The following is a 22,860-nucleotide window of genomic DNA, read 5'->3' on the forward strand; positions in this document are numbered from 1 at the left end:
ATAAAAGCACTCTTCTCTATCACCGGGAAAATGGGGCATTTAGCTTTGGCAATCTGTCTCTGATATTAGTCCTCCTCCTGCTACTCCTCCTCCAGAAACAACATGTCATCACGCTGAACTGCCAATTTTTCTGCGGCCCAAAAGGTTCATCTAACAATTTATTTACAAATTTTCAAAGTTTCAAAAGTATTGATACTTTAACATGAACCAATTTTTTCAACAGGGCTGCCTCCAGGCTCTGTTACAAATTAAGCAACAGCGAGCTGTATCTTTCAAAAAATATTAATGGGTTTCACCTGCCCTCTCGGTTGATAAATTTTTCAGAGGTACACTTGTACTCTTGGTACACTAATTTTTCTGGCCCATGCCTACACTCTTATCCAACTAATTTTTCTGGCCTTCGACTACACTCATGGTACCCCAATGTTTCAGAGGTTGGCCTATACTCTTGCTACAGAAATTTTACTGGGGTCTGCCTGCCTATACTACTGCCACATTAATGTTACAGGGGTCTGCCTATACTTCTGCCACGTAAATGTTACAGGGGTCTGCCTATACTTCTGCCACGTAAATGTTACAGGGGTCTGCCTATACTTCTGCCACGTAAATGTTACAGGGGTCTGCCTATACTGCTGCTACAAAAATGTTACAGGGGTCTGCCTATACTTCTGCCACATAAATGTTACAGGGGTCTGCCTATACTGCTGCTACATAAATGGTACAGTGGTCTGCCTATACTGCTGCTGCATAAATGTTACAGGGGTCTGCCTATACTTCTGCCACATAAATGTTACAGGGGTCTGCCTATACTTCTGCTACAAAAATGTTACTGGAGTCTGCCTATGCTTCTGCCATGTAAATGTTACAGGAGTCTGCCTATACTGCTGCTACAAAAATGTTACAGGGGGCTGCCTATACTGCTGCGACAAAAATGTTACAGGGGTCTGCCTTTACTGCTGCTACAAAAATGTTACAGGGGTATGCCTATACTTCTGCCATGTAAATGTTACAGGGGTCTGCCTATACTGCTGCTACAAAAATGTTAGAGGGGTCTGCCTATACTTCATCTACAAAAATGTTACAGGGGTATGCCTATACTCCTGCTACCGAAATGTTACAGGGGTCTGCCTATACTTCTGCTACAGAAATGTTGCAGGAGTCTGTCTATACTTCTACTCCAGAAATGGTACTGGGGTCTGCCTATACTACTGCTACCGAAATGTTACTGGGGCCTGCTTAAACCTTTTCTATTGGAATGTTACAGGAGTCTGTTTATACTATGGGTGCACACAGACTTCCCATCGCGGTGTTTTACCTATCTGGCCCAAAAACCCTCACTGACTAGGGCATGAATTGTGGGCCGAGGCCAATATGTATTTTCTGTCGTGTTACCACAGTTATCAGAGAAACTCGTTTGGGACAAACAAGAGGAGTGATACAGCGCTACTGAGACGTTCACAGCTGCGCTAGGATCGGAGTCCGCTCTATGCCCGCGATTGCTGAGGATTTGTGCAGAGGCCTATGTCCTCGTTGCAGTGAAAGTCTGCCATGTTTGGGCACTCTGATTTCTTTATGGTTCATTTCTTGGGTTGCCTAGGACCCACCTATGCTGTTGGTGCACACAGACTTCCCATGGCGGTGATTTACCTGTCTGGCACAAAGTCACTGACTGACTTGGGTAGGGGGCAGAGTGCAGATGGCTTTCCTCTTGCGGTGTCGATTGAGCAATCCGAGACCAACACAGAATGAATAGTGTGAGGGGATTGCCCATTGCTATGTAACGCGCGGCACCTTGGGTCACACAGTGTGTTTGCTGGTACCGAGCCTGACCAAGGGCCCGCTCACATACTTCCCACACAGGCTACAGTGGGTCCTGGTCATGGTTTTTTGGCCTTGTAAGGCCACCTCCTCCTCCTGCTTGGGATCAGGGCATCAGCACTGGGCATCATGTATTTTCTCTCGTGTTACCACAGTTATCAGAGAAACTCATTTGGGACAAACAAGAGGAGCGATACAGCGCTAATGAGACATTCACAGCTGCGCTAGCATCAAAGTCCGCTTCATGCCCGCGATTGCTGAGGGTGTGGGTCGAGGCCTATGTCCCGAGGGAACTGCAACTGCACCAGGTGGGGCCTGTGGAACTTTTTCCTGGCTAATCCAGTCTTTGGAGTGGTGAAAGAAAACGTAACTGATTTAATGAAACCTTCACAGGTGTACTAGCATCGGAGTCCACTCTATGCCCGCGATTGCTGAGGATTTGGGCAGAGGCCTATGTCCTTGGCGCAGTGAAAGTCTGCCATGTTTAGGCACTCTGATTTCTTCATGGTTCATTTCTGGGGTTGCCTAGGACCCACCTATGCTGTGGGTGCACACAGACTTCCCATGGCGGTGTTTGACCTGTCTGGCACAAAGTCACTGACTGACTTGGGTAGGGGGCAGAGTGCATATGGCTTTCCCCTTGCGGTGTCGATTGAGCTATCCGACACCTACACAGAATGAATAGTGTATTGGCACATGGATTTTCCCATTGCTATGTCAGTCGCGGCACCTTGGGTCACACAAGGTGTTTGCTGGGACCGAGCCTGACCAAGGGCTCGCTCACATACTTCCCACACAGGCTACAGCGGGTCCTGGTCATGGTTTCTTGGCCTTGTAAGGCCACCTCCTCCTCCTGCTTGGGATCAGGGGATCAGCAATGAGCATCATGTGTTTTCTCTCGTGTTACCACAGTTATCAGAGAAACTCGTTTGGGACAAACAAGAGGAGCGATACAGCGCTAATGATACGTTCACAGCTGAGCTAGCATCTGAGTCTGCTCTATGGCCGCGATTGCTGAGGGTTTGTGCAGAGGCCTATGTCCTCAGCGCAGTGACAGTCTGCCATGTTGGGGCACTCTGATTTCTTTATGTGTCCTGTCTTTGGGTTCCTTGGACACACCCATGCTGTGGGTGCACACAGACTTCCCATTGTGGTGTTTTACCTGCCTGGCACTAAAAAAAACACTGACTGACTAGGGCATGGATTGTGGGACGAGGCCAGCATGTATTTTGTCTCGCGCTACCACAGCTATCTGGGGCACTGCTTTGGGAGAAGCAAGAGGAGCGTTACTGCATTAAGGAGATGTTCACAGCTGTGCTAGCATCGGAGTCCGCTCTATGCCCACGATTGCTGTGGGTTTGTGCAGAGGCCTCGGCGCAATGAAAGTCTGCCTTGTTTGGGCACTTGATATCTTTATGTGTACTGTCTTTAAATTCCTTGGACCCACCCATGCTGTGGGTGCACACAGACTTCCCATAGTGGTGTTTGACCTGTCAGGCACAAAGACACTGACTGATTTGAGTAGAGTGCAGAGCGCAGATAACTTTCCCCTTGCATTGTCAATGAGGTATCCGACACTCAAACACAATGAGTAGTGTGTAGACACATGGATTCCCCATTGCTATGTCACTCGCAGCACCTTGGGTCACACAAGATGGAGGCTGGGACCAAGCCTGACCCAGGGCCCGCTCACATACTTCCCCCACAGAGTATTGCTGCATTGTGGAGATGTGTAGAAGTGCTGGGCTGGCACCTGAGTCTCCTTTCGAAGAGGGTCGCTGCCTGGCCCTGCCAACCCTCTGCAGTGTGTGCCTCCGGTTCCTCCTTATCGCAGACGCACAGAGAAATAGACATGAGGGTGGTGTGGCTATGAAGCGAGCTTGTGGCATGAGGGCAGCTGAAGGTTGCGCAGGGACACTTTTGTTTGCGCTGTGGACGCAGGGTTGTGTGGGGGGTTGGGCAGCATGTAACTCAGGAGAAGAGGCAGCGGTGTGACCCGCAGGCAGTGATTGTGCTTGGTTGCAGGTAGTGTGGTGCTTAGCAAAGGTGTGTCTTGCTAATGAGGGTTTATCCGGAGTAAACATTGTTAGGGGGGAGGGGAGACTCTAGCCCCTATTGTGGCTTAATAGTGACACCTGGGAGCCTGAAATGCAGCCCTGCATGCTGCCACTGCCCTTCCATATCCGTTTCTGTGGTGTTTCCATGACTTTCGGATGTTTTCTGGTTTTTCACAAGTGAAGATCTATGCGGAGCATCGGTCATATACAAAAATGCTCGAGTCGCCCGTTGACTTCAATGGGGTTCGTTACTCGAAACGAGCTCTCGAGCATCGCGAAAAGTTTGACTCGAGCAACGAGCACCCGAGCATTTTGGTGCTTGCTCATCTCTAGTAACTACTCATGCAGGCCAAAATGTATGTACATCCTCATATAATTGCCCTGCATAATGAAGTTTGCTGGAAGAGAGCCAAGAATGGGTTAATGTGTTTGTGCACCTTTGCAACCATTTGCCATTTCATTGGGTCTAAAATAACATAAATGAAGCAAATATAAAAGGAGAAAGTTGGTTTATCAATGACTAATAAAACAGCATTGTCCAATCTGCTGCCGTTTCCACGCAATTTGAATCTTCTCTTCAGATCATCTGCAGGTTTTTACTCTTCTAGGCATCACTTAACAATTCAGCTTATTATCACAGGTAAGCTCCTTTTTGGTGACAAACAGACCTGACAACTATAGTCTGTCTGCAGCAAACGTAAACTAGAACAATATGGGAGGGGAAGTGAAAGGCCAGGTAAAAATATACAGCTAATTATCACATTTGAGAACCTCATTATTAGAAGTGAAAAGAAAGAACAAAGACGAAAAATTCAGAAGGAAAGTAGAGGAGCAAGAGACACAGATCACTAACTAAAATGTTTTTACACAGATGCACAGAGCATGGGAAACAAACAAGGAGAATTCGAGCTCCTAACACAGGAAGAGAAATATGATGTCACAGGCATCACGGAAACTTGGTGGAATGATACACATGATTGGAATACAAGGCTTGAAGGATACAACTTATTTTTAAGAAACGGACTAAAAAAAGGGGAGGAGGTATTGCATTGTATGTTAGGAAAACATCTCCACAGAGATTCAAGCTTCAGAGCATGGTAGTTCTGTAGAAAGTGTTTGGGTAAGAATACAAGGAGAGAACAACAGAAAGGACACCAATGTAGGTATTTACTATAGGCCACCTGGACAAGCAGAAGATATTAATGACCTCTTTCTACATCAGATGGCCAAGCTCTCAAAAGAGCATGACATAGTGATCATGGGAGATTTTAACTATCCGGACATTTGTTGGGAATCTGTCTCAGACAAAAGTAGTGGATCCAACAAATTCTTATCCACTCTTGCTGACAACTTTATCTTCCAGAAAGTCGAAGAGAAAACAAGGGGATCTGCTATCTTGGACCTAACTCTTACCAACAGGGAGGAAATGGTTGAGAAAGTAAAAGTGGCTGGGACCTTAGGAGGTAGTGATCGTGCTATCCTTGAATTTAGGATAAAAAGGGGAAGAAAACCTGAGAAAACCCAGACCTCAATGTTGGATTTCAGAAAGGCAGATTTCAGTGAACTCAGAAAGAGGGTAGGAAGAATCCAATGGCTGGATGTTCTTAAGGACAGAAATGTCCAAGAAGGTTGGGAAATATTGTGAAATGAGATTCTCAAAGTACAATCGTTAATAATCTCTAAAAGAAGGAATTATAGGAATCATTAAAAAAAAAACAGGATGGATTAAACAGAACTTGCACACATTTTAAAAATGAAGAAAAATATGTTTATCAAATGGAAAGAAGGGAAATATCTAAAGAAGAATATAATGAGGTCTCCAGAAACTGTAGGGCAAGTGTCAGAAAAGCTAAAGCTAAGGCTTGCAGCAGAGGCCAAAAGCAATAAAAAAGGATTTGGGGGGTATGTCAAAAGCAAAAGAAAACTCAAAGATGCTATTGGGTGCTTACAAGATGAAAATGGTGAATTGGTTAAGAATGATGCTGAGAAGGCCGAACTTTTGAATTCATATTTTGTATCTGTTTTCTCTCAGAAAGTAGATGGAACATCAACTGATCTCCCCTGTGCTATTGGGGGACTGAAAGATTGCGGGCTATCTATAAGCAGAGAGAAGGTGAGGGAATACTTACCTAACGTAAATGAATTCAAGTCTCAAGGTCCAGATGAATTACATCCTAGGACACTAAAGGAAGCAGCGGAGGTAATTGCTGAACCACTTGCCATAATCTTTGAAAATTCCTGGAGAACAGGGGAAGTCCCAGAAGATTGGAAAATGGCAAATGTTGTCCCTATTTTCAAAAAAGAGAAGAAGGTGGATCCAGGAAACTAGAGGCCTGTGAGCCTTACCTCTATACCCGGGAAGATCTTTGAACAAACTATTAAATAGCATGTATGCAAGTACTTGGATGAAAATTGAGTAATTAACCTGGCATGGGCTTGTAACAAACAAGTCATGCCATACTAATCTAATTTCCTTCTATGACAGAATCACCGACTGGGTGGATCAGGGAAATGTGGTGGATATAGTATATCTTGACCTTAGTAAAGCATTTGACATAGTATCTCATACTATACTTATTGAAAAAATGACCAAATATGGGATTGACAAGGCAACTGTTAGGTGGATTCACAACTGTCTGAGTGATTGTACTCAAAGAGTGGTCATAAATGGCTGCACATCCAAGTGGAAGAATGCATCAAGTGGGGTACCACAAGGCTCTGTCCTAGGCCAAATGTTGGTCAACATTTTTATAAATGATCTGGAGAAGGGAATTGATGGGAAACTGATCAAATTTTCCGATAACACAAAGCTAGGAGGGATAGCTAACACTAGGAAAGAGAAAGAGTATTCAAAAAGATCTTGAAAAGCTTGCACAGTGAGCAGCGACTAATAGAATGGTATTTAACAAGGAGAAATGCAAAGTCCTACATCTGGGCAAGAAAAATGAAGAAAGCACATGCAGAATGGGAGGAATTGGGCTAAGCAGCACATGTGAAAAAGACTTGGGTATACTAATAGATCATAGACTGAACATGAGTCAACAATGTGATGCAGCAGCCAAAAAGGCAAACACAATTCTGGGATGTATTAAGAGAAGCATAGTCCAGATCACTAGAGGTAATTATCCCTCTTTTCTCTTCCTTGGTCCGAATTCCTCTGGAATACTGTGTCCAGTACTGGGCACCCTACTTTAAAAAAGACATAGACAAACTGGAGCAAGTTCAGAGAAGAGTTACCAAGATGGTGAGCAGTCTGCAAATCATGTCCTATGAGGGATGGTTAAAGGATCTGGGAATGTTTAGCTTGCAAAAAAAGAAGGCAGAGGAGACTTAATAGCTGTCTACAAATATCTGAAGGGCTGTCACAGTGCAGAGGGATCAGCCCTATTCTCATTTGCACAAGGAAAGACTAGAAGCAATGGGATGAAACTGAAAGGGAGGAGACACAGATTAGATATTAGAAAAAACTTTCTGACAGTGAGGGTGATCAATGAGTGGAATAGGTTACCACAGGAGGTGGTGAGTTTTCCTTCAATGGAAGAGTTCAAACAAAGGCTGGACAAATATCTGTCTGGAATGATTTAGTGATCCTGCACTGAGCAGGGAGTTGGACCCGATGACCCTGGATGTCCCTTCCAACTCCACCATTCTATAATTCTAGGTTAGTAGTCAGACAGTAGCACTCCACAGTACCCCAGGAATAGACGTTGGGGACGAACTCACCAATAGGGCTTAAGATGCATGCTCCTAACAGGATGTGATCTCTTCATCCAACATAATTTACAGGCAAACCTTCAGTAATAGAGCAGCATATAGGGTGCAAACAAACTTTCTCAGGAAATGCTTCTTAGTCAGGACATGTTTCTTCATTTCATTCCATAAAAGACAATGTTTCAACTGCTGCCTGCGGTCTTCATCAGGTCAATTTTGTTTTGCACCCAGCATGCTGCTCCATTACTGAGGGTTTGTTTGTAAACTATAGTCTGTCTCACAAAGAGAATGCAGCCAGTAGCAGTGACATTCAGTATATCACTTTGCCATTTGTGGTTGTGGACTGACCACCTTGCCTTTCCTCTGGTCAACAGAGACAGTTATGTGATCAGCACCAGTGACGTTTTTCACAGGCGGCTAATTCCATGAACAGCGGTGTGATACACTCAATGCTGCTGCTATCTGCTGCATTCTCTTTGTGAAACAGATTATAAAAACTCATGGATTAATAGTTAGCTATTCCTTGTTATTTGACCATTATCAAACGGGCCTTTTCTTGTCATAACACACATTACTGATGCAGTACTGTTGTTCTATCTTCCTATCAATCAAGGTTATAACTTCACCTCTATTGTTACAGTCTTGTAGTTATACAATTTATGTGATGCTTTAATTTGTAACTATTACGGATGTCTTAAATATGTTACAAATTGGCCTTGTGTGATTTGATTTTATAGTATTGTACATAGCTTTGCTGTTCAGTCCACTTTTCTCTCAGTTAAAGTTTGAAAATGCATTAAGTTACCACTACTCAGCATAACAATCTTATGAACAACCTGGCAGACGGAGATGATAACCCATGCCAATGTACGAATGTAAATAGCTGCATGTTTCAAACATACAGTTAAGTTTGTTGGAAATTCATTAGAAATCAATCACTGAATGTTGGTCAAATCTGTATACAATGTTGTACGTTTAGTCATCCTGTAGTCCTATCCAATGTTGACAACCTGGCAGACTATACATGATTGGCCTCATTTATCAAAATTGTCTGACAGTAAAACTGTCTTTGATGTCCATTGCAACCAATCAAAGCACAGCTTTCATTTTATCTTAGCTGTTTCAGAAATAAAAGCCGAGCTGTGATTGCTTGCTATGGGCAACAAAGATAGTTTATTGTTAGACAGTTTTGATAAATGAGGCCCAATATGTTCTAAACTTCTACAGTTAAAGGAAACATTTTCTTTCTTCCAAAATCAAAGGTTCAGAGTAAGTTTTAAACCGAATTATACGGAGAACCAGATGGTAGTGAAAACAAACTCAATATGGGCAGATGTTCTACTGTATGATACAGCACGTGAAAGATAAATCATTCTAAACTTCAATGAACATATTTGTTATGCTATTGCAAACATCAGAGTCTTAATTGATCTAGATTTAAAAGCTTAAGACACTCTTCACAAGAGCGTGACATAATTGCTCTCTGAATGGAGCCCAATCACGTCTTCTTAAGTGCTTTCCTGCGCAGGTAAGTACCCAATTCTGCACTGCCAGCACTGTTCACATGCACATGGGACACGCTCGGCCATGTTTTAATAGGCGGAGTAGTCTAATGAATAGGCAGGCCTGCCTACTTAGTAGGCTGGCCAGCCTAATTAGTCGCCGTTGATAGTAATTAACACTGCAAAATTGCACAGTTATGAGTGCAATTTTGTGCCCATGGGTGCGAATTTTCGCACCACCAGAGAATTGGGTGCGCTAATGCGGGCAAAAATAGAGCAGGTTGCGTATTGTCATCAGCGTCACAAATGCAAGCAGAAAATAGACCAATGTGAGTGAACCATTGAAACCTTTGGCTGAATTTCTGCATACAAAAATGTGCACAAAATCGCTTGTGTGAAGGAGGCTTAAAGGTCTGTTTAGAAATTGTGGTTCCTCCATAGATTTTCTGCAGCAGAAAATCTACAGCAAGGGTACGACTGAACAGCCACACTGAATCCAAATGGTGCAGATCACACATACCCTCATATGAAGAAGTGAAATCTGTGATAAAAACCACAGTGTAATTGACATGTTGTGAATTAAAATTAGGACAGGGCAATTTACTCACATTATGCGAATACGATTTCTTATGGACATCCACAGTACTTGTACTATAAGGGCGAAGTCAGACGAGCGTTTATTACGCAAGCTCCTATGTGCACAAAAGAAGCGCATCTGATGGAACCATTGGTTCCCTATGTAGTGTTCACATGTCCGTCTTTTACAGGCACAAAATACTTGCACCTGTAAAAGTTAGGACATGCGTTCAATGGCAAGGTCTGTACTGTGCGTAAAATATCCCGGTGGAGAGTCCCCTCATCACTGAACACTGTGACAGTACAGTGGGGATGAAGGAGTCCGCTGTCACGGCTGGAGCAGTGGATCGGGATCTTCTCCTATTGCTTTCAATGGGGCTGGCACTACTGCAGCTGGCCCCATGGAAAGCAATGGGATGCAGGCAACCCCCGCAGTGATTTTTGGGGAAGGGCTTGAAATATAAGCCCTTCCCTGAAAATCATCCCTAGCTGCTGCAAAATATAAAAACAATATATGCATCATCTTCCACCACAGTCGAGGCTCCGGCGTGTCTTCTCTCTTCCATGCTGGGACTGCTCTGAAGCACTTCATTGAATGACAGCTGAGCGCTGCCTGTGATTTGTCGCAGCGCTCAGCCAATCAGAGGCAACGCTCAGCTCATTCATTGAATTCATGAAAGCAGTGGGCACGGAGCTTCGGTCACGCGCATTTTTAACATGCGTGGAGCGGGATTTTTTGCACATATATGTGCGCAAAAAACAGCAGTCGTCTGACTGAGCCCTAAATGTTGCAGATTTTCTACAGCTAATTCTACTGCTTTGACCTATGTGAACATACCCAAATTTGCGTATATTTTACTATATGTCATGGTTTACTTCTTACATTCTTCAGCAATCAGTGTATGCAGTGTCTTCATTAAGCATAGGAGCTCTAATATAGGGTATACTGTTATCTTCGACAGAGCTTTGAAGTAGACATTGCCTCACTTACCCTGGAACTTAAAAAAAAAAATAATACTAAAAGTACCCAGATAATTTCCAATATAGAGTTCAGCATGCCCTGTATTGACCAGATATATGGATTGTCCAGGAAATGAGGGGGTGGAGCGATCAGAGATTAATTAGATCACTTCTGACTGAGAAGTGAGGTGCATAGGTCTGCATAGAGCTGTAGACTCAAAATGAATTTTTCCATTTTTAATTAAAACCATCATTTTAGATGCACTGGCACAATAAAAATGGCTGCAATGGTGTATATAGATTCTAAGCTCTTTCATGAGTAGGGTCCTCTCCTATTGTATCAGTTTGTAAGTCACTTATTCCATGTTGACTGTTCCTGCCATTTCCCTATGTAATGTATTTAAACCTCTGCTTTCATCCCTACAGCGCTTCAAAATGGAAAAAAATAATGTATATCCATCAATTATATTTTTAACTAACAGACTGATTACCATATAAAATAAGAAACAACTCTTACAGTAATCAAAGAGGTAATTTCTTCATATATGTTGAATGCCCTGTTTGTGTGATATGAGTAATATTAGGGAACCCTGTTGTCGGTCAACAAAGCTAAAAGTTCCGTTTGGCATGAACCTGAATCGGACTTTTAACAACGTTATATCCGAAACAGGGATCTGCTGATTCAGTTTGCTCAAGACTGTTGTATAACACTATGGGCCATAAAAGTGTGTACTACAGGGATTTTATGTCTCTTAGACAGTGTTATAGACCTGTTTTAGGGGTTTTGGTGAACTTCTGGTTTAGGTCGAACTAAGATGGACCGAAACAAACTTTTAGCAACATTTTGGCAACCCAACCAAACTTTTGAAATCATTAGTGGTTAGCAATTAGTGGAATTATCAGTTGTTGTTGTTTCTTTTTAAACAATCTTATTTTATTAAGTATATAAGTTTGTGTTGGCAGTGGGCCTATTTCACCAAAATCATTATAAATCTTCAAAGGACAAATTCTACAAGGTAGAACAGCCACGTATGGGGTTCCTACTCCTCTTACTCCAAGGAAAATCAGTAGAGCTACCAAATATCACACCAAGGGAGACAACAATGTTATTAGTTTTGCAAAGAACAAATTGCACTAGATGAGCAGAACACCCAAGCATGGGCCTTCTCCAAGGAAACGCTGTAGAGCTACAAGTGTTTCGTGTGCTTTAGAAAATTTTTGTTTTGGGGAATCAGGAGGGGGAAACATGGCCGAAGCAGGAGAAGAAGAGCAAAAGCACTGCCCCAGCTACAGCACCTTGAGGACACACTCTGTTCCTCGTAGAAACATGAGAGCTATAGCTCTGCATTTCCAAATTGACATATTTTCCATTGATGGGGGCGTAGGAGGAAGAAATATGGCTGAAGCAGGAGAAGGAGAGCCACACCACCATTACTATCATCAGCAGCAACAGCACCTCGAGGGCTTTAATATGAATCTATACTCAGTCATATGCAATTTAAAATTGCCAGCATTCTAACTAATCAGTGGAGTCTGTCATGGAGGTGCAGAAGTCCATACTTGGTTTATTTTTATAAACATCAGGTGATCCACATTGTCTGTGAAAAGACGGACGCGTCTGTCAGTTATCACACCCCCAGCTGTGCTTAGCACCTATTCTGATAGAACACTGGCAGTGAAGCAGGCAAACACCTCTAAAGCATGTTGTTCAAACTCCAGCCACATGTCCAGCTTAGATACTCAGAAGTTAAAGCGGCCAATTCCATGTCTGAGTACATCCATGCAGGACCTGATATGATGGGTTGAAAATAACTATGCCACACCTCTGTTAGATTCCTCCCGCCATTGGTGGTGGTGCTGCTGTGGAGTCTTCTTGCTCTTCCGCCATGAGCTGCAGAGCTGTAATCCATTGTCGATACGGCCATGGGAAATGCTCTGTTCAAGCTACTTAGCAATCTGTCCTGATACTGCTGAATTTTGAGGTCTCTTTCCTCTGCCAGAATTAAATTTGTCATTTTTTTCCTTGTAGCTGGAATCAAGGAGGGTGGCCATCCAGTAATAGTATAATGTTTTTTCATTCAACATGATATCCAGATATAGTGACAGCAGCTCAAATCTGATTTGAGCTGCTGTCACTATATCTGGATATCACATAATGATTTGAGCTGCTGTCACTATATCTGGATATTACGTGATTTGAGCTGCTGTCACTATATCTGGATATCACGTGATTTGAGCTGCTGTCACTATATCTGGATATCACGTTGATTTGAGCTGCTGTCACTATATCTGGATATCACGATGCATCAAGGAAGATAGTGGTCCATCTTCTGTTCGTGACTGTGCAGCCCCAAAGCCTCCCCTTGAGAGGGTATTTTTCCCATTTTAGTGCTGTTGGTTATCTACTACAACATGTTTTTTCATTCAGGCATTCAATGGCTGTATCCATTTACATTTATCATTAAGATTCCCTTGGGAGCATGGGAATCTGAATTATTCTGAATGATAATCATGCTGTGTAAGGTTCTGTTGTATCTTGTCTCCACCGGAACTGTGGGTGGAGACAAGGGGTTGTGCTGCTGGAGTAACATGGAACGCCCAAAGCTGATTCCAAACTAATCCCCCTGGACCCCCACCCTCATGTCACCTCCACACTGTTGTCACTGTTCCTGCCGCTTCAATTTATCTTCTCCCCGCTCTGGACAAGCACTCTCCCCCCGATAATCTCACCTTCCCGTTACTGTCACTGGCCGTGGTGCTTGGAGCTATTGCCTCGCTGCTCTTGCACTGTCTGTTGTGAGTGTCTCCAGCTGGCCTGTCATCAGCGCTGCAAGATTTGAGAGCACTGATGTGACAGCACAGAGAATGACAGCAGGAACAGACAGAGGGGAGCCTAAAAGCACCAGACACATTGCAGTGCTAATGGAAGGCCGCCAGGGAGAGTCACTATGGACAACGTCGGAGCAGGGAGCCGATAACTCCAAACTGCAGGGACAGTGACAGCAGCGGGGAGGTGAGATTACCAGGAAACAGTGGTTGTCCCAAGCAGGGAGCAGATAAGTTCAAGCGACAGGCACTCTGACAGCAGTGGGGAGGTATGCTGAGGGGGTGGGGGTGGAAATTACCTGGGAGTTGGGGACCAATAGCCAGCTGTGGGTGTCCCATTTTACTCCAGCAGCACAACCTCTTGTCTCCACCCACATTTCCAGCAGAGACAAGATACAACAGTACAGCCGTGAAAAAGGGCCATTAGGCCTTCAAATAATTTGTAGTTGCTAGACTGGTGACTTTGAACAACGTCTGAGGCCACAAACAGAAAACTGCAATATTTCCCATGCCAAAGCGCAGTTTGTCTGTCTGCTTTGCTCAGTGACAGCAACAGAAGTATATGGTCTGCAAAATATCTCATCCAATGTACAGACCACATTTCGTATAAGCACATAAACATATCTCTTTTTTCTGGCCCTTCCAATACAATCCTCCATTTAACTTCTCTACTGTATACAAGCTTTCACACCAACAGCAATATATCCTTGTCAAAATATATTTTCCTATGTTTTATATAGGCATGTAAATATCATGCAGCTTATTTTTTAGCTTTTTCCAATACAACCCCATTTACTTCTGTGCTAGTATGCAAGTTTTTACACTAGCAGCAATATATCCTCTGTAGACTATATTTCCCTAAGAGCAGACCATGTGTTATATAGGCATGTAAATGTGGTGCAGCTTCTCTGTCCTATGCTCAACTGTAAAATACCTGCTGGTTACACTGTGCCTATGTTATATATGGCTAGGCCATGTGATGCGGGCATCTAATGAAACTGCTGCTCACATGCAAGATGGAGGACACATTTGGTGATATCAGCAAGGCATCCTGGCTGCTCATTGGCTGCACTCTGACCTCCGTAGCAGGAATTTGGGGAAATTCAATTTTCCAATGATTTTTTGGGTCAAATTTATCTGATTTGTCAAAAATCAGGGCAATTTTACTGTCCAGCAAATCATGATGAATAACACTACTAACGATTAATAATTAACAAACATATTACGACACATCTCCCGTTAAACATAATTCTATTATAATTCAATTGTATGCATGTATAACTTACTGGAAATAACTTGAAAATAGGATACTTGCTGATTTTCCATTTTCCTTTACTATACAATATTAATGGCACTTCTATATTTCTCAGATACTGTGAGAAAATTATAATTAAGGCAATGGTTCTGCAACACAAATATGGAAAATGAAAGACAAAAATAAACATGAATTTTGTTTATAATTCCAAGCATTCGGGAAAAATTTGGTGTAAATGTTACCATATTAATATACTATAACATACACAAGATTTTCAAACTTGCAAAGGGGCATGAGGGAGGAAACCATAAAGCATTTTTGTATACTTGCATTCTGTTGAGTGACCAAATATAGCCATTAACATGGTTGACTATGGTAGAAACTTAGGTTATAGTCACACTCCACTGAGCATATGCTGAACACATCCACAGGACCACATTCCCAGGTTGGATGGCAAAAGAGTGCCCTTTTGGCATCCATTGTGCCTGCTTATGTTGGCATATCTTTTTTTTCAAGTGTATAGAAAAGTGTAGCCTATTGCACTTAAACTCATGGAAGCCCATGGGCACATAGGTAACATAGTATGTTAGGCCGAATGAAGACAACGTCCATCTAGTTCAGCCTGCACTAGTTCCTACCTGTCTGTAAGACCCGACTCAACATCCCTCTGGTCACCTAAGATTTATATCCTGTAATATCCTTCCGCTCTAGAAAGACATCAAGTCCCCTCTTAAACTCCTCTATGGATTTTGCCATCACCACGTCCTCAGGCAGAGAGTTCCACAATTTCACTGCTCTTACAGTAAAGAACCCTTTCTGTGTCGGTGATGAAACCTGCTTTCTTCTATACAGATCATTGTATGCGTATATAAAGGAATAGTAGAAATCAGAGCCTTCTGTTGGAGGTAAAAGTTGAAAAACACTTTTTTCTCACTTACAAATAGAAGAGCAACAATTTGGATACATGGGGATACAGAAAATACAGTTATAAAGAGATTTTCTTGGACCTTTATATTGATGGTATCATATTGGTGGGAGGCCAACTCCCTAAATCCTTGCCGATCAGCTGTTTGAAGAGGTTGCAGCTCTCTCATAACCTCTTCATTGCATACAGGCACAGTGAAGCTTACTTAGTAGCAGCAGTGCCAAGGATTGTAGCTCAGCGGATTGCCGGTGTTGGCTTGCATTCATGTCGTACTAATCATTTTTGCAATGTAAAAACAACCAGTTTGGCAGGTGGCTTCAAATTATGCATCTGTTTCTATGGGACAACCACTGCTAAAGTGCATCAATTTGTATTACTCAAAAGAAAAAGCCAGTTTGGGTGTGCCCTTAAGAAGTACGAAATGCTGCCTTCACACTGCAGCATTTATGTAAGCTAAAACCAAGAGTGGGTCTACAACATGGAAGAGATATAAATCTTTCTATTATCCTTATCTCTGTGTATCATCTACTTTTGGCTTGGCTCACAAAATTCTGATGCTAAATACTGACCAAAATACTACCATGTGAAAGTTGTCTAAGCCTGACTTAAATACTAATAAGGATTAACCTTCCAGCTAAATGGATCTGCAATAAATAAATAAACTGTTAAGTAAAAGTTTATATATATTTACATCTGATATGATTATTATTCTTGGACTTACAATACAGCTATTCCCCAATGACTGCCACATTTTTTTCCTGCCTCATCAAATAAGGACAGTCCTATAAGTGTAATGGTTGGCGCGATAGACAGAGGTCCAATAAATCTCAATAATAGTCCAATTAGTCCAGAAAAGCCCAAAAACAACTGAAGAAGGGAAGCAATAATAATTGCACCTTGAATCTGGAAAACAAATAAAATGAAGATTAATGTTTTTTTAATTGGCTGCTTTCTTATGTTGTCAAATTATGTACTGCAAAGAATGACTAAATGAATGAATGTACATACACTACCTTATACAATATAAAAGGTACATAATTGGTTCATACAAAACTTCCTAAGGCTTTATGTACACAGCTGTGTTATGTATAAAGCCATAACAGGACAGCCACAGAGGGGCATGGGGCCCTACTTTCCCACCATATGTCTCCAATCTTGTATATGGTAGGCTTTACCCCATGCCAGTTATGGAACTACTAGTAATCATTAGGAAATGATAGTACCAGTGTTTCTGGTGCCACACAGCACTGCTACATTCATTATTCATCCGATACAACAGGGATCAGAAGCAGCACAACAGTGGAGATGAAGGACCTGTGATGACATCACTGCCATGCTTCGCCCCTGATCACATGATGGTGACACTCACCCGGAGTGAATGACTTACATGCTCCGCCCCTGATCACATGACGGTGACATTATCAAAGGTCCTGCATCCTTGTGCAGATTACAGGTAGACTACAAACCCCTTGTGGCCTCAGTTGCTATGGAATACTAACAAACACCTAGCTGGACAGCAGCCATGTGCCTAAGGACCTGTGATGATGTCACCATCATGTGATCAGGGGCGGAGCATGTAAGTGACTCACAAACCCACTCACTCCCTCACAGGCTGTCGTTAGTAGTTTGATTCTTTCCTAGAAGCTTTAAGGAGAGAACACCTGTGACACATGAAGCCAGAAGGAGAACCATAGTAGGCAAATGTATTGCCACCATACAGCCTTCTACATACTTCATATACCTCTTCTGTGTGCATAAAATTAATTGTAAAGGTAGCGTGTAAATGCAGAAGTTATTATAGTTTAGAATGTCAAATACACAGATATAACCAAAGGCATATCCCTAGTGCAGAGTATAGGTAAAGATGTGATAAATTAGGGCCAATTTTTTGAACACAGGAGTGTAAAAATATATAAAATAGTTTTTCAGGTTGGATATGGACCTGATAAGGTGAGAGATTTTACTATTTCGGTGTGGTTTAATTGGCCAGGTCAAGAAGACAACTCATTTTGCCCTGATGGTTTTAATTGACTGGTAGACCATATTTCAAAGATTTCCTAGTAATCAGCAGACTGATGAGATTGTTTCAGTTAACGGGTGACATCGGTGTCATTTCATTGGACGGTAAGAGGTGTAGGGGTGAACCATTCCTTTCACTAGCACTGAAACGTGATGAGGAATGTGACATTGTCCTTTTTTCTGTAGATTTGAGTTTGCTCTAGGCTCCTTATCTTTCAGTGAATATCATCTCATTTCCTCCAGGTGACAACCTATACTAAATTTTATTCACAAAGACCAAACATTTTGGAAGAAAGCCTATCATGTAGAAAGATACCACTTACTATAGAAATGTATGGTATCTGCTTATACAACCAGAACTGTGATTTCCACAAATATTAGTGTCTTGGGTCAAGAAGCTCAAATTATACTATGTAAACTAATTATTTACATTTATCGAACACAGGGACATGGAGGTTGTAGCTTTACCCCAGCCCTAGTGCCTAGAGGACCAAAAATCCCATCTGCCAAATAAGAACACACTAGTATTACAAACAGTGCATGGTATTGGAGAGACCTGTTACAGATTGTACATTGGGACCAGGAAGTCAGTGGCACAGCTACCTGGGCATATGCCCTAGATGCTGGCTGTGAGTGAAAATGCCAACAAAAAACATTTTGCCATAACACTTTAGATATAGCGCTGGGGAATATGTTTAATAATAAAGTTTATTATTATTATTATTATTTAGGGTTAGGGTAGTAAACTGAACCAATGACCACATAACAGGATTTGAATGACATCAATGGCAAAGATTCCTCATATTATGTTTGAATATAAAGGTTAATTAACAAGCAGAAAGCCAGTGAGTATGAAGTAACATCCTCTCATGTAAGTGATCTGAGTAACTGGATACCAATTTTAACATTTAAGAAAGTTACATTAATCTATTTTAAAAAGTTTGCCATGCACTCTCTGGTATGATTATTAATAGAGATGAGCGAACGTGCTCGTTTAGAGCAATTACTCGATCGAGCAACGCTTTTTTCAAGTAACTGCCTAATCGGGCAAAAAGATGAGGGGGGCGCCGGGAGTGAGCGTGGGGTTGCGGTAGGGGGTGGAGGGGAAAGAGAGAGAGAGAGCTCTCCCCTGTTCCCCCCTGCCACCCCCCGCTCCACCCTGCCGCCCCCCGAATCTTTTCGCCCGAGCAGGCAATTACTCGAAAAAAGGGATGCTCGATCGAGTAATTGCTTTAAACGAGCACGTTCGCTCATCTCTAATTATTAATAGAGATGAGCGAGCGTATTCGTTAAGGCAAAATACTCGAGCGAGTATTGCCATTTTCGAGTACATGCCCGCTCGTGCCAAAAGATTCAGGGGCCGGCGGGGGAGAGTGGGGAGGAACAGGGGGAGATCTCCCCCCCCTCTCCCCTATGCTCACTCCCACAACTCACCGCTCACCCCCGCCGGCCCCCGAATCTTTTCTCACCTCTAATTATTAACAGTAAATACTTTTTACAAATAAGAAAAAGTGAAATTGTCACGTTAATATATAGCTTAAAATAGATGTTCAATGGTAAGAAGGATTGCAGAAACTCTCCTGAAGATCTGACCGTGATCCCTCTGTGAAACTGGCAGTAAACTTCAGCAATAAACCCTACAGTGAAAGCATTCATTGTTCCAATTAAACTTGGCATGGAAGAGTGCCAGGGAACTTTTTATGCAAATTTCTCATAAACAGGTCACACAAAAAAAGTTGTGTATTTTCTGATTGCTTTTCCCATATAGTAGAAAGAAATATTTGAATGGATGCCTAACCTATCAATCTACATTCTTTAAATTCCTTATGTTTCCACCATTTCCAATGAGATTTTTATACTCTTAGAACAAAACAGTTTAACTACATAATAATAATATATTTACCACTGGCGGATCTGAACAAATCATAAAACTCTGACTTTATTTGGAATGCAGAAGTAAAGACTGAATTCTCTGTATGTCTACCAGAAGGTTGAAGGTGAGAAAAACATGTCTGTCATGACTTGCCTTGACTCCTCTTTTGCTGATTTGTGACTCTTATCAGGAGATAATTTGTATCGCATGCTAGGCTTGTCTGCAAAAGAAATGTTGGTTTGTTGCTCCCAACCCACCCAAACTCCACTATGAAGCCAGCTTAAATATTATGATTAAAACCACCAAGAAGTGAAGATTTCCAGAACATTGTGTGACCTGATTGAGACGGAGAGCATTCTGAAAACATGACAGAAATGCAACCAGAGGAAGCATTTGGGATGCATTTTGGTTGAATGCAGGAAAAGGGTGGAGTGTATTTAATTGCTGGACAAAACATCTCACCAAACACTGACTCACTTTCCTGAGCTTCATAATAGGAAAAGAGAAGTGAACACCACACAATATTCATTCGCTTGTCACACCAACAATGAGAACATATTAACACCATCCAAACATTAACCCCTGTTCTGCAATCTCCAATATACTTATCTGCGGTATTAGAGAAAATGGGAAACAATAACAACTAAAGATTAGCAAAACTAAAAATAATCTAGGGAAGAGTGATTTCAAGGTCAGAGCCTTTGTTGGAACAGGAAAAGTATGTTCCTTTAATTCTTAGACGGGGCCTTGCTAGCGGCAGGAAGTTTTACCGTCTGCTACGTTGATCCATATGTGTTTACTTTTGCTCTTAAAACATTCAAACCCTTTTTGAAGTGTTGCAGCGTGTTTCATTCAGTTCTCTGCAGCAAATGATGAGGAGGATAATTATAATAATAATCTTATTTATATAGCAAAGTCAACAAATTAGGAATCTGCATTTTCAGAATGTTTTAATGATAATCCCTTTGATTCCAGCTCTAAATGTTTGAATTTGATTCCCATTTCTTTGATAATGATAATAATAAAAGCAATTCTTAAAAAAGATAAACAAAAAAACAACAGATATAATAGAGGGCCGGCTCATAGGAGCGGTTACATAATGTTTAATCTAACGTAATGTTTATGGCTAGTTTAAGGCCAGGCTCACACGAGTGTATGCATAAAAACTGCATGTGTAAAGGCCCATTTAGATGGGACAAATGTCGGGCAAACGATACCTGACACTTGTCCCCGCACATGCTAGCTCCTATACTGCTGCACGGAAGCTAGTATTGCTGGCCCACACTGGGGTGGCAGGAGGAGATATCACTCCTCGCGCTACCCTGCCCCTCTCCATTGACTTAACACAGCGGCTGTTCAGTACTGAACGGCTGCTGTTTACACTGAACGATCATCGTTCAGCTCCTCTTTTATCGTTAAGTGCTCTTTCCCACGAGCGTATATTGGCCCGCCGCTTTCACGGTCGCCTGATATATGCTGTGATCTGATGCAATGGAATCCAATGCATCAGATCACATTGCCGTATTTCTGTGACGTAAAGGCGCCCGGCCGGCCAATATAGGTTAGCTCCACCCCTGTCCCGCCCCTTGTCCACAGCCAACATTGGTAGGAGGTGGGATGGGGCGGCGCTTAGCTCTGCCTCCCATTGGAATCAGCTGGAGGGGAGGAGAGAGAAAATGAGATGGTGAGGGGGAGGGAAGAAGGCGGCTAAATGACATGGCAGCTTCGGCATATATGCACCGGGGCCCATGCCGTGTGAACGGGCGAACAAACGTTAGATTTGTGCGCCCGTTCAGAAGGTTTTATGTCCCAGATAGTAGAGTATATCGGCCGGCCGTGAAAACGGCAGCCGATATATGCTCGTCGGAAAGAGCCCTTAGGACTTTTACCCACTAGCATTTTTTCAATGCTGTGATATCGATGTTTTTTTTTTTACTGCAAATGTCAATGGGACTCTCTAATGCAAGTTTGTGCTTCTGCGATTTTTGTGCGATGCAATGATGTCACAGGTAATCATGTGACCGTTTCAGCCAATGTGAGGCCTGGCATCATGACACTCAGGATGTGAGCCCCCGTGCCAGGAAAACAGCTGATGATGCTGCAGCCTCACATTGGCTACATCGATCATCTGATTTCCTGTAACATCATCTGACAAAGGAATCGCCAGGACTGCAGTGGGCTGCAGCGCTGGATCCTAGCAGAAATGGAAGGGTAAGTGTATCTCTGTTTCTTAGTTTCACACAAGGGGTTCAATTGAAGCACTCATAAAGGCATGCATATGATATTCAGAGAGTACCCGCTGTACTCAAGTAATGCCATGCATCACCCAGAAAAATATTACTATGCCGTTTCATACAGTAGCCAGCTAGTGCATACAATACCTAGGATTTGAAAATATATTGCTACATTCCCTGTAGTTGCAATCCTTGAGATCATTGTCAAATAGAGTAAGGACTCCTTCAGATGAACGTATTAGTGTTGTGCATTGCTCATGGGATTAGCGTGCACAACATGCAGAAAATAGAACCCATTAACGTCAATGGCTTTGTTCTCATGAACGATTTTTTTGCGTGCATTTTGTGCATGTGCAAAAAAATAGAACCTGCTCTATTTTCCTGCATATTTGCGCATCAAAGGTCCCCATAGAAGTCTATGAGAGGTGCGCAAATGCATGCAACACACAACGGGATGTTCGATATGCTGCACAAACTTAGCGGGAAAAGCACACACTGGGACCTAGATTAGATTTTATAGTAGATTTATCCTGTAGGTATTTGCACAGGCACAACATGTTCCCATGGGCGGGAGACACACATCCAGCCCCGATTTAAAAGGGTATAAAGCCTAATGAGAGCCTGGTGTGTGATTTTCCCGATGGGTTTGCGCATGCATTAGCGCACCTCCCATAGACTTGGTACCCCTGGTACACAAATACGCAGGAAAAAAGAGCAGGTCCTATTCTTTGAGCACGCAAAATGCGCGCAAAGATAAAATCGTTAATAAGAATGAACCTATTGACATCAATGCGTTCTATTCTCTGTTCAGGGGCTGCACAAATACGTTCATATGTGTGGTATAAGGACTGATGCAGTATCAACCAACTGTCCATCAGCTGCCGTTCAGGACACTAGGAAAGTTGAACTGACATTCTTTCCCCCTTGTCTATCCCCTCTCTCACAACTGCCAGGCCTTTGATGACCATGTGGCCTTAGGAATGGCTTTGTTCAGATGGCCATAAAGTTAGGGCAGTGATAGGGGGAGGTTAATTACCCCCCTGCCAGTGAGGTGTGACACCTCAGATGGTTCCCACAGACTCCCTGGCACGAAAGACTTTTATT

At 42.6% G+C, this 22,860-nt stretch overlaps 1 protein-coding gene across 1 annotated transcript in view; it reads right to left on the reverse strand.

The window, feature by feature from the left end:
- LOC136610028 (solute carrier family 23 member 1-like) overlaps positions 1-22,860 on the reverse strand; it is a 175,860-nt gene that overhangs the window by 130,019 nt on the left and 22,981 nt on the right. The window contains exons 5-6 of the mRNA XM_066589299.1: positions 16,352-16,533; positions 14,737-14,854 (exon numbers count right to left, since the gene is read on the reverse strand). Coding sequence (XP_066445396.1) covers positions 14,737-14,854; positions 16,352-16,533 — 300 coding nt within the window. The remainder of the gene's footprint in view (positions 1-14,736; positions 14,855-16,351; positions 16,534-22,860) is intronic.

This window comes from Eleutherodactylus coqui, chromosome 2 (assembly GCF_035609145.1).
Source record: "Eleutherodactylus coqui strain aEleCoq1 chromosome 2, aEleCoq1.hap1, whole genome shotgun sequence".
Lineage (NCBI taxonomy): Eukaryota > Metazoa > Chordata > Amphibia > Anura > Eleutherodactylidae > Eleutherodactylus > Eleutherodactylus coqui.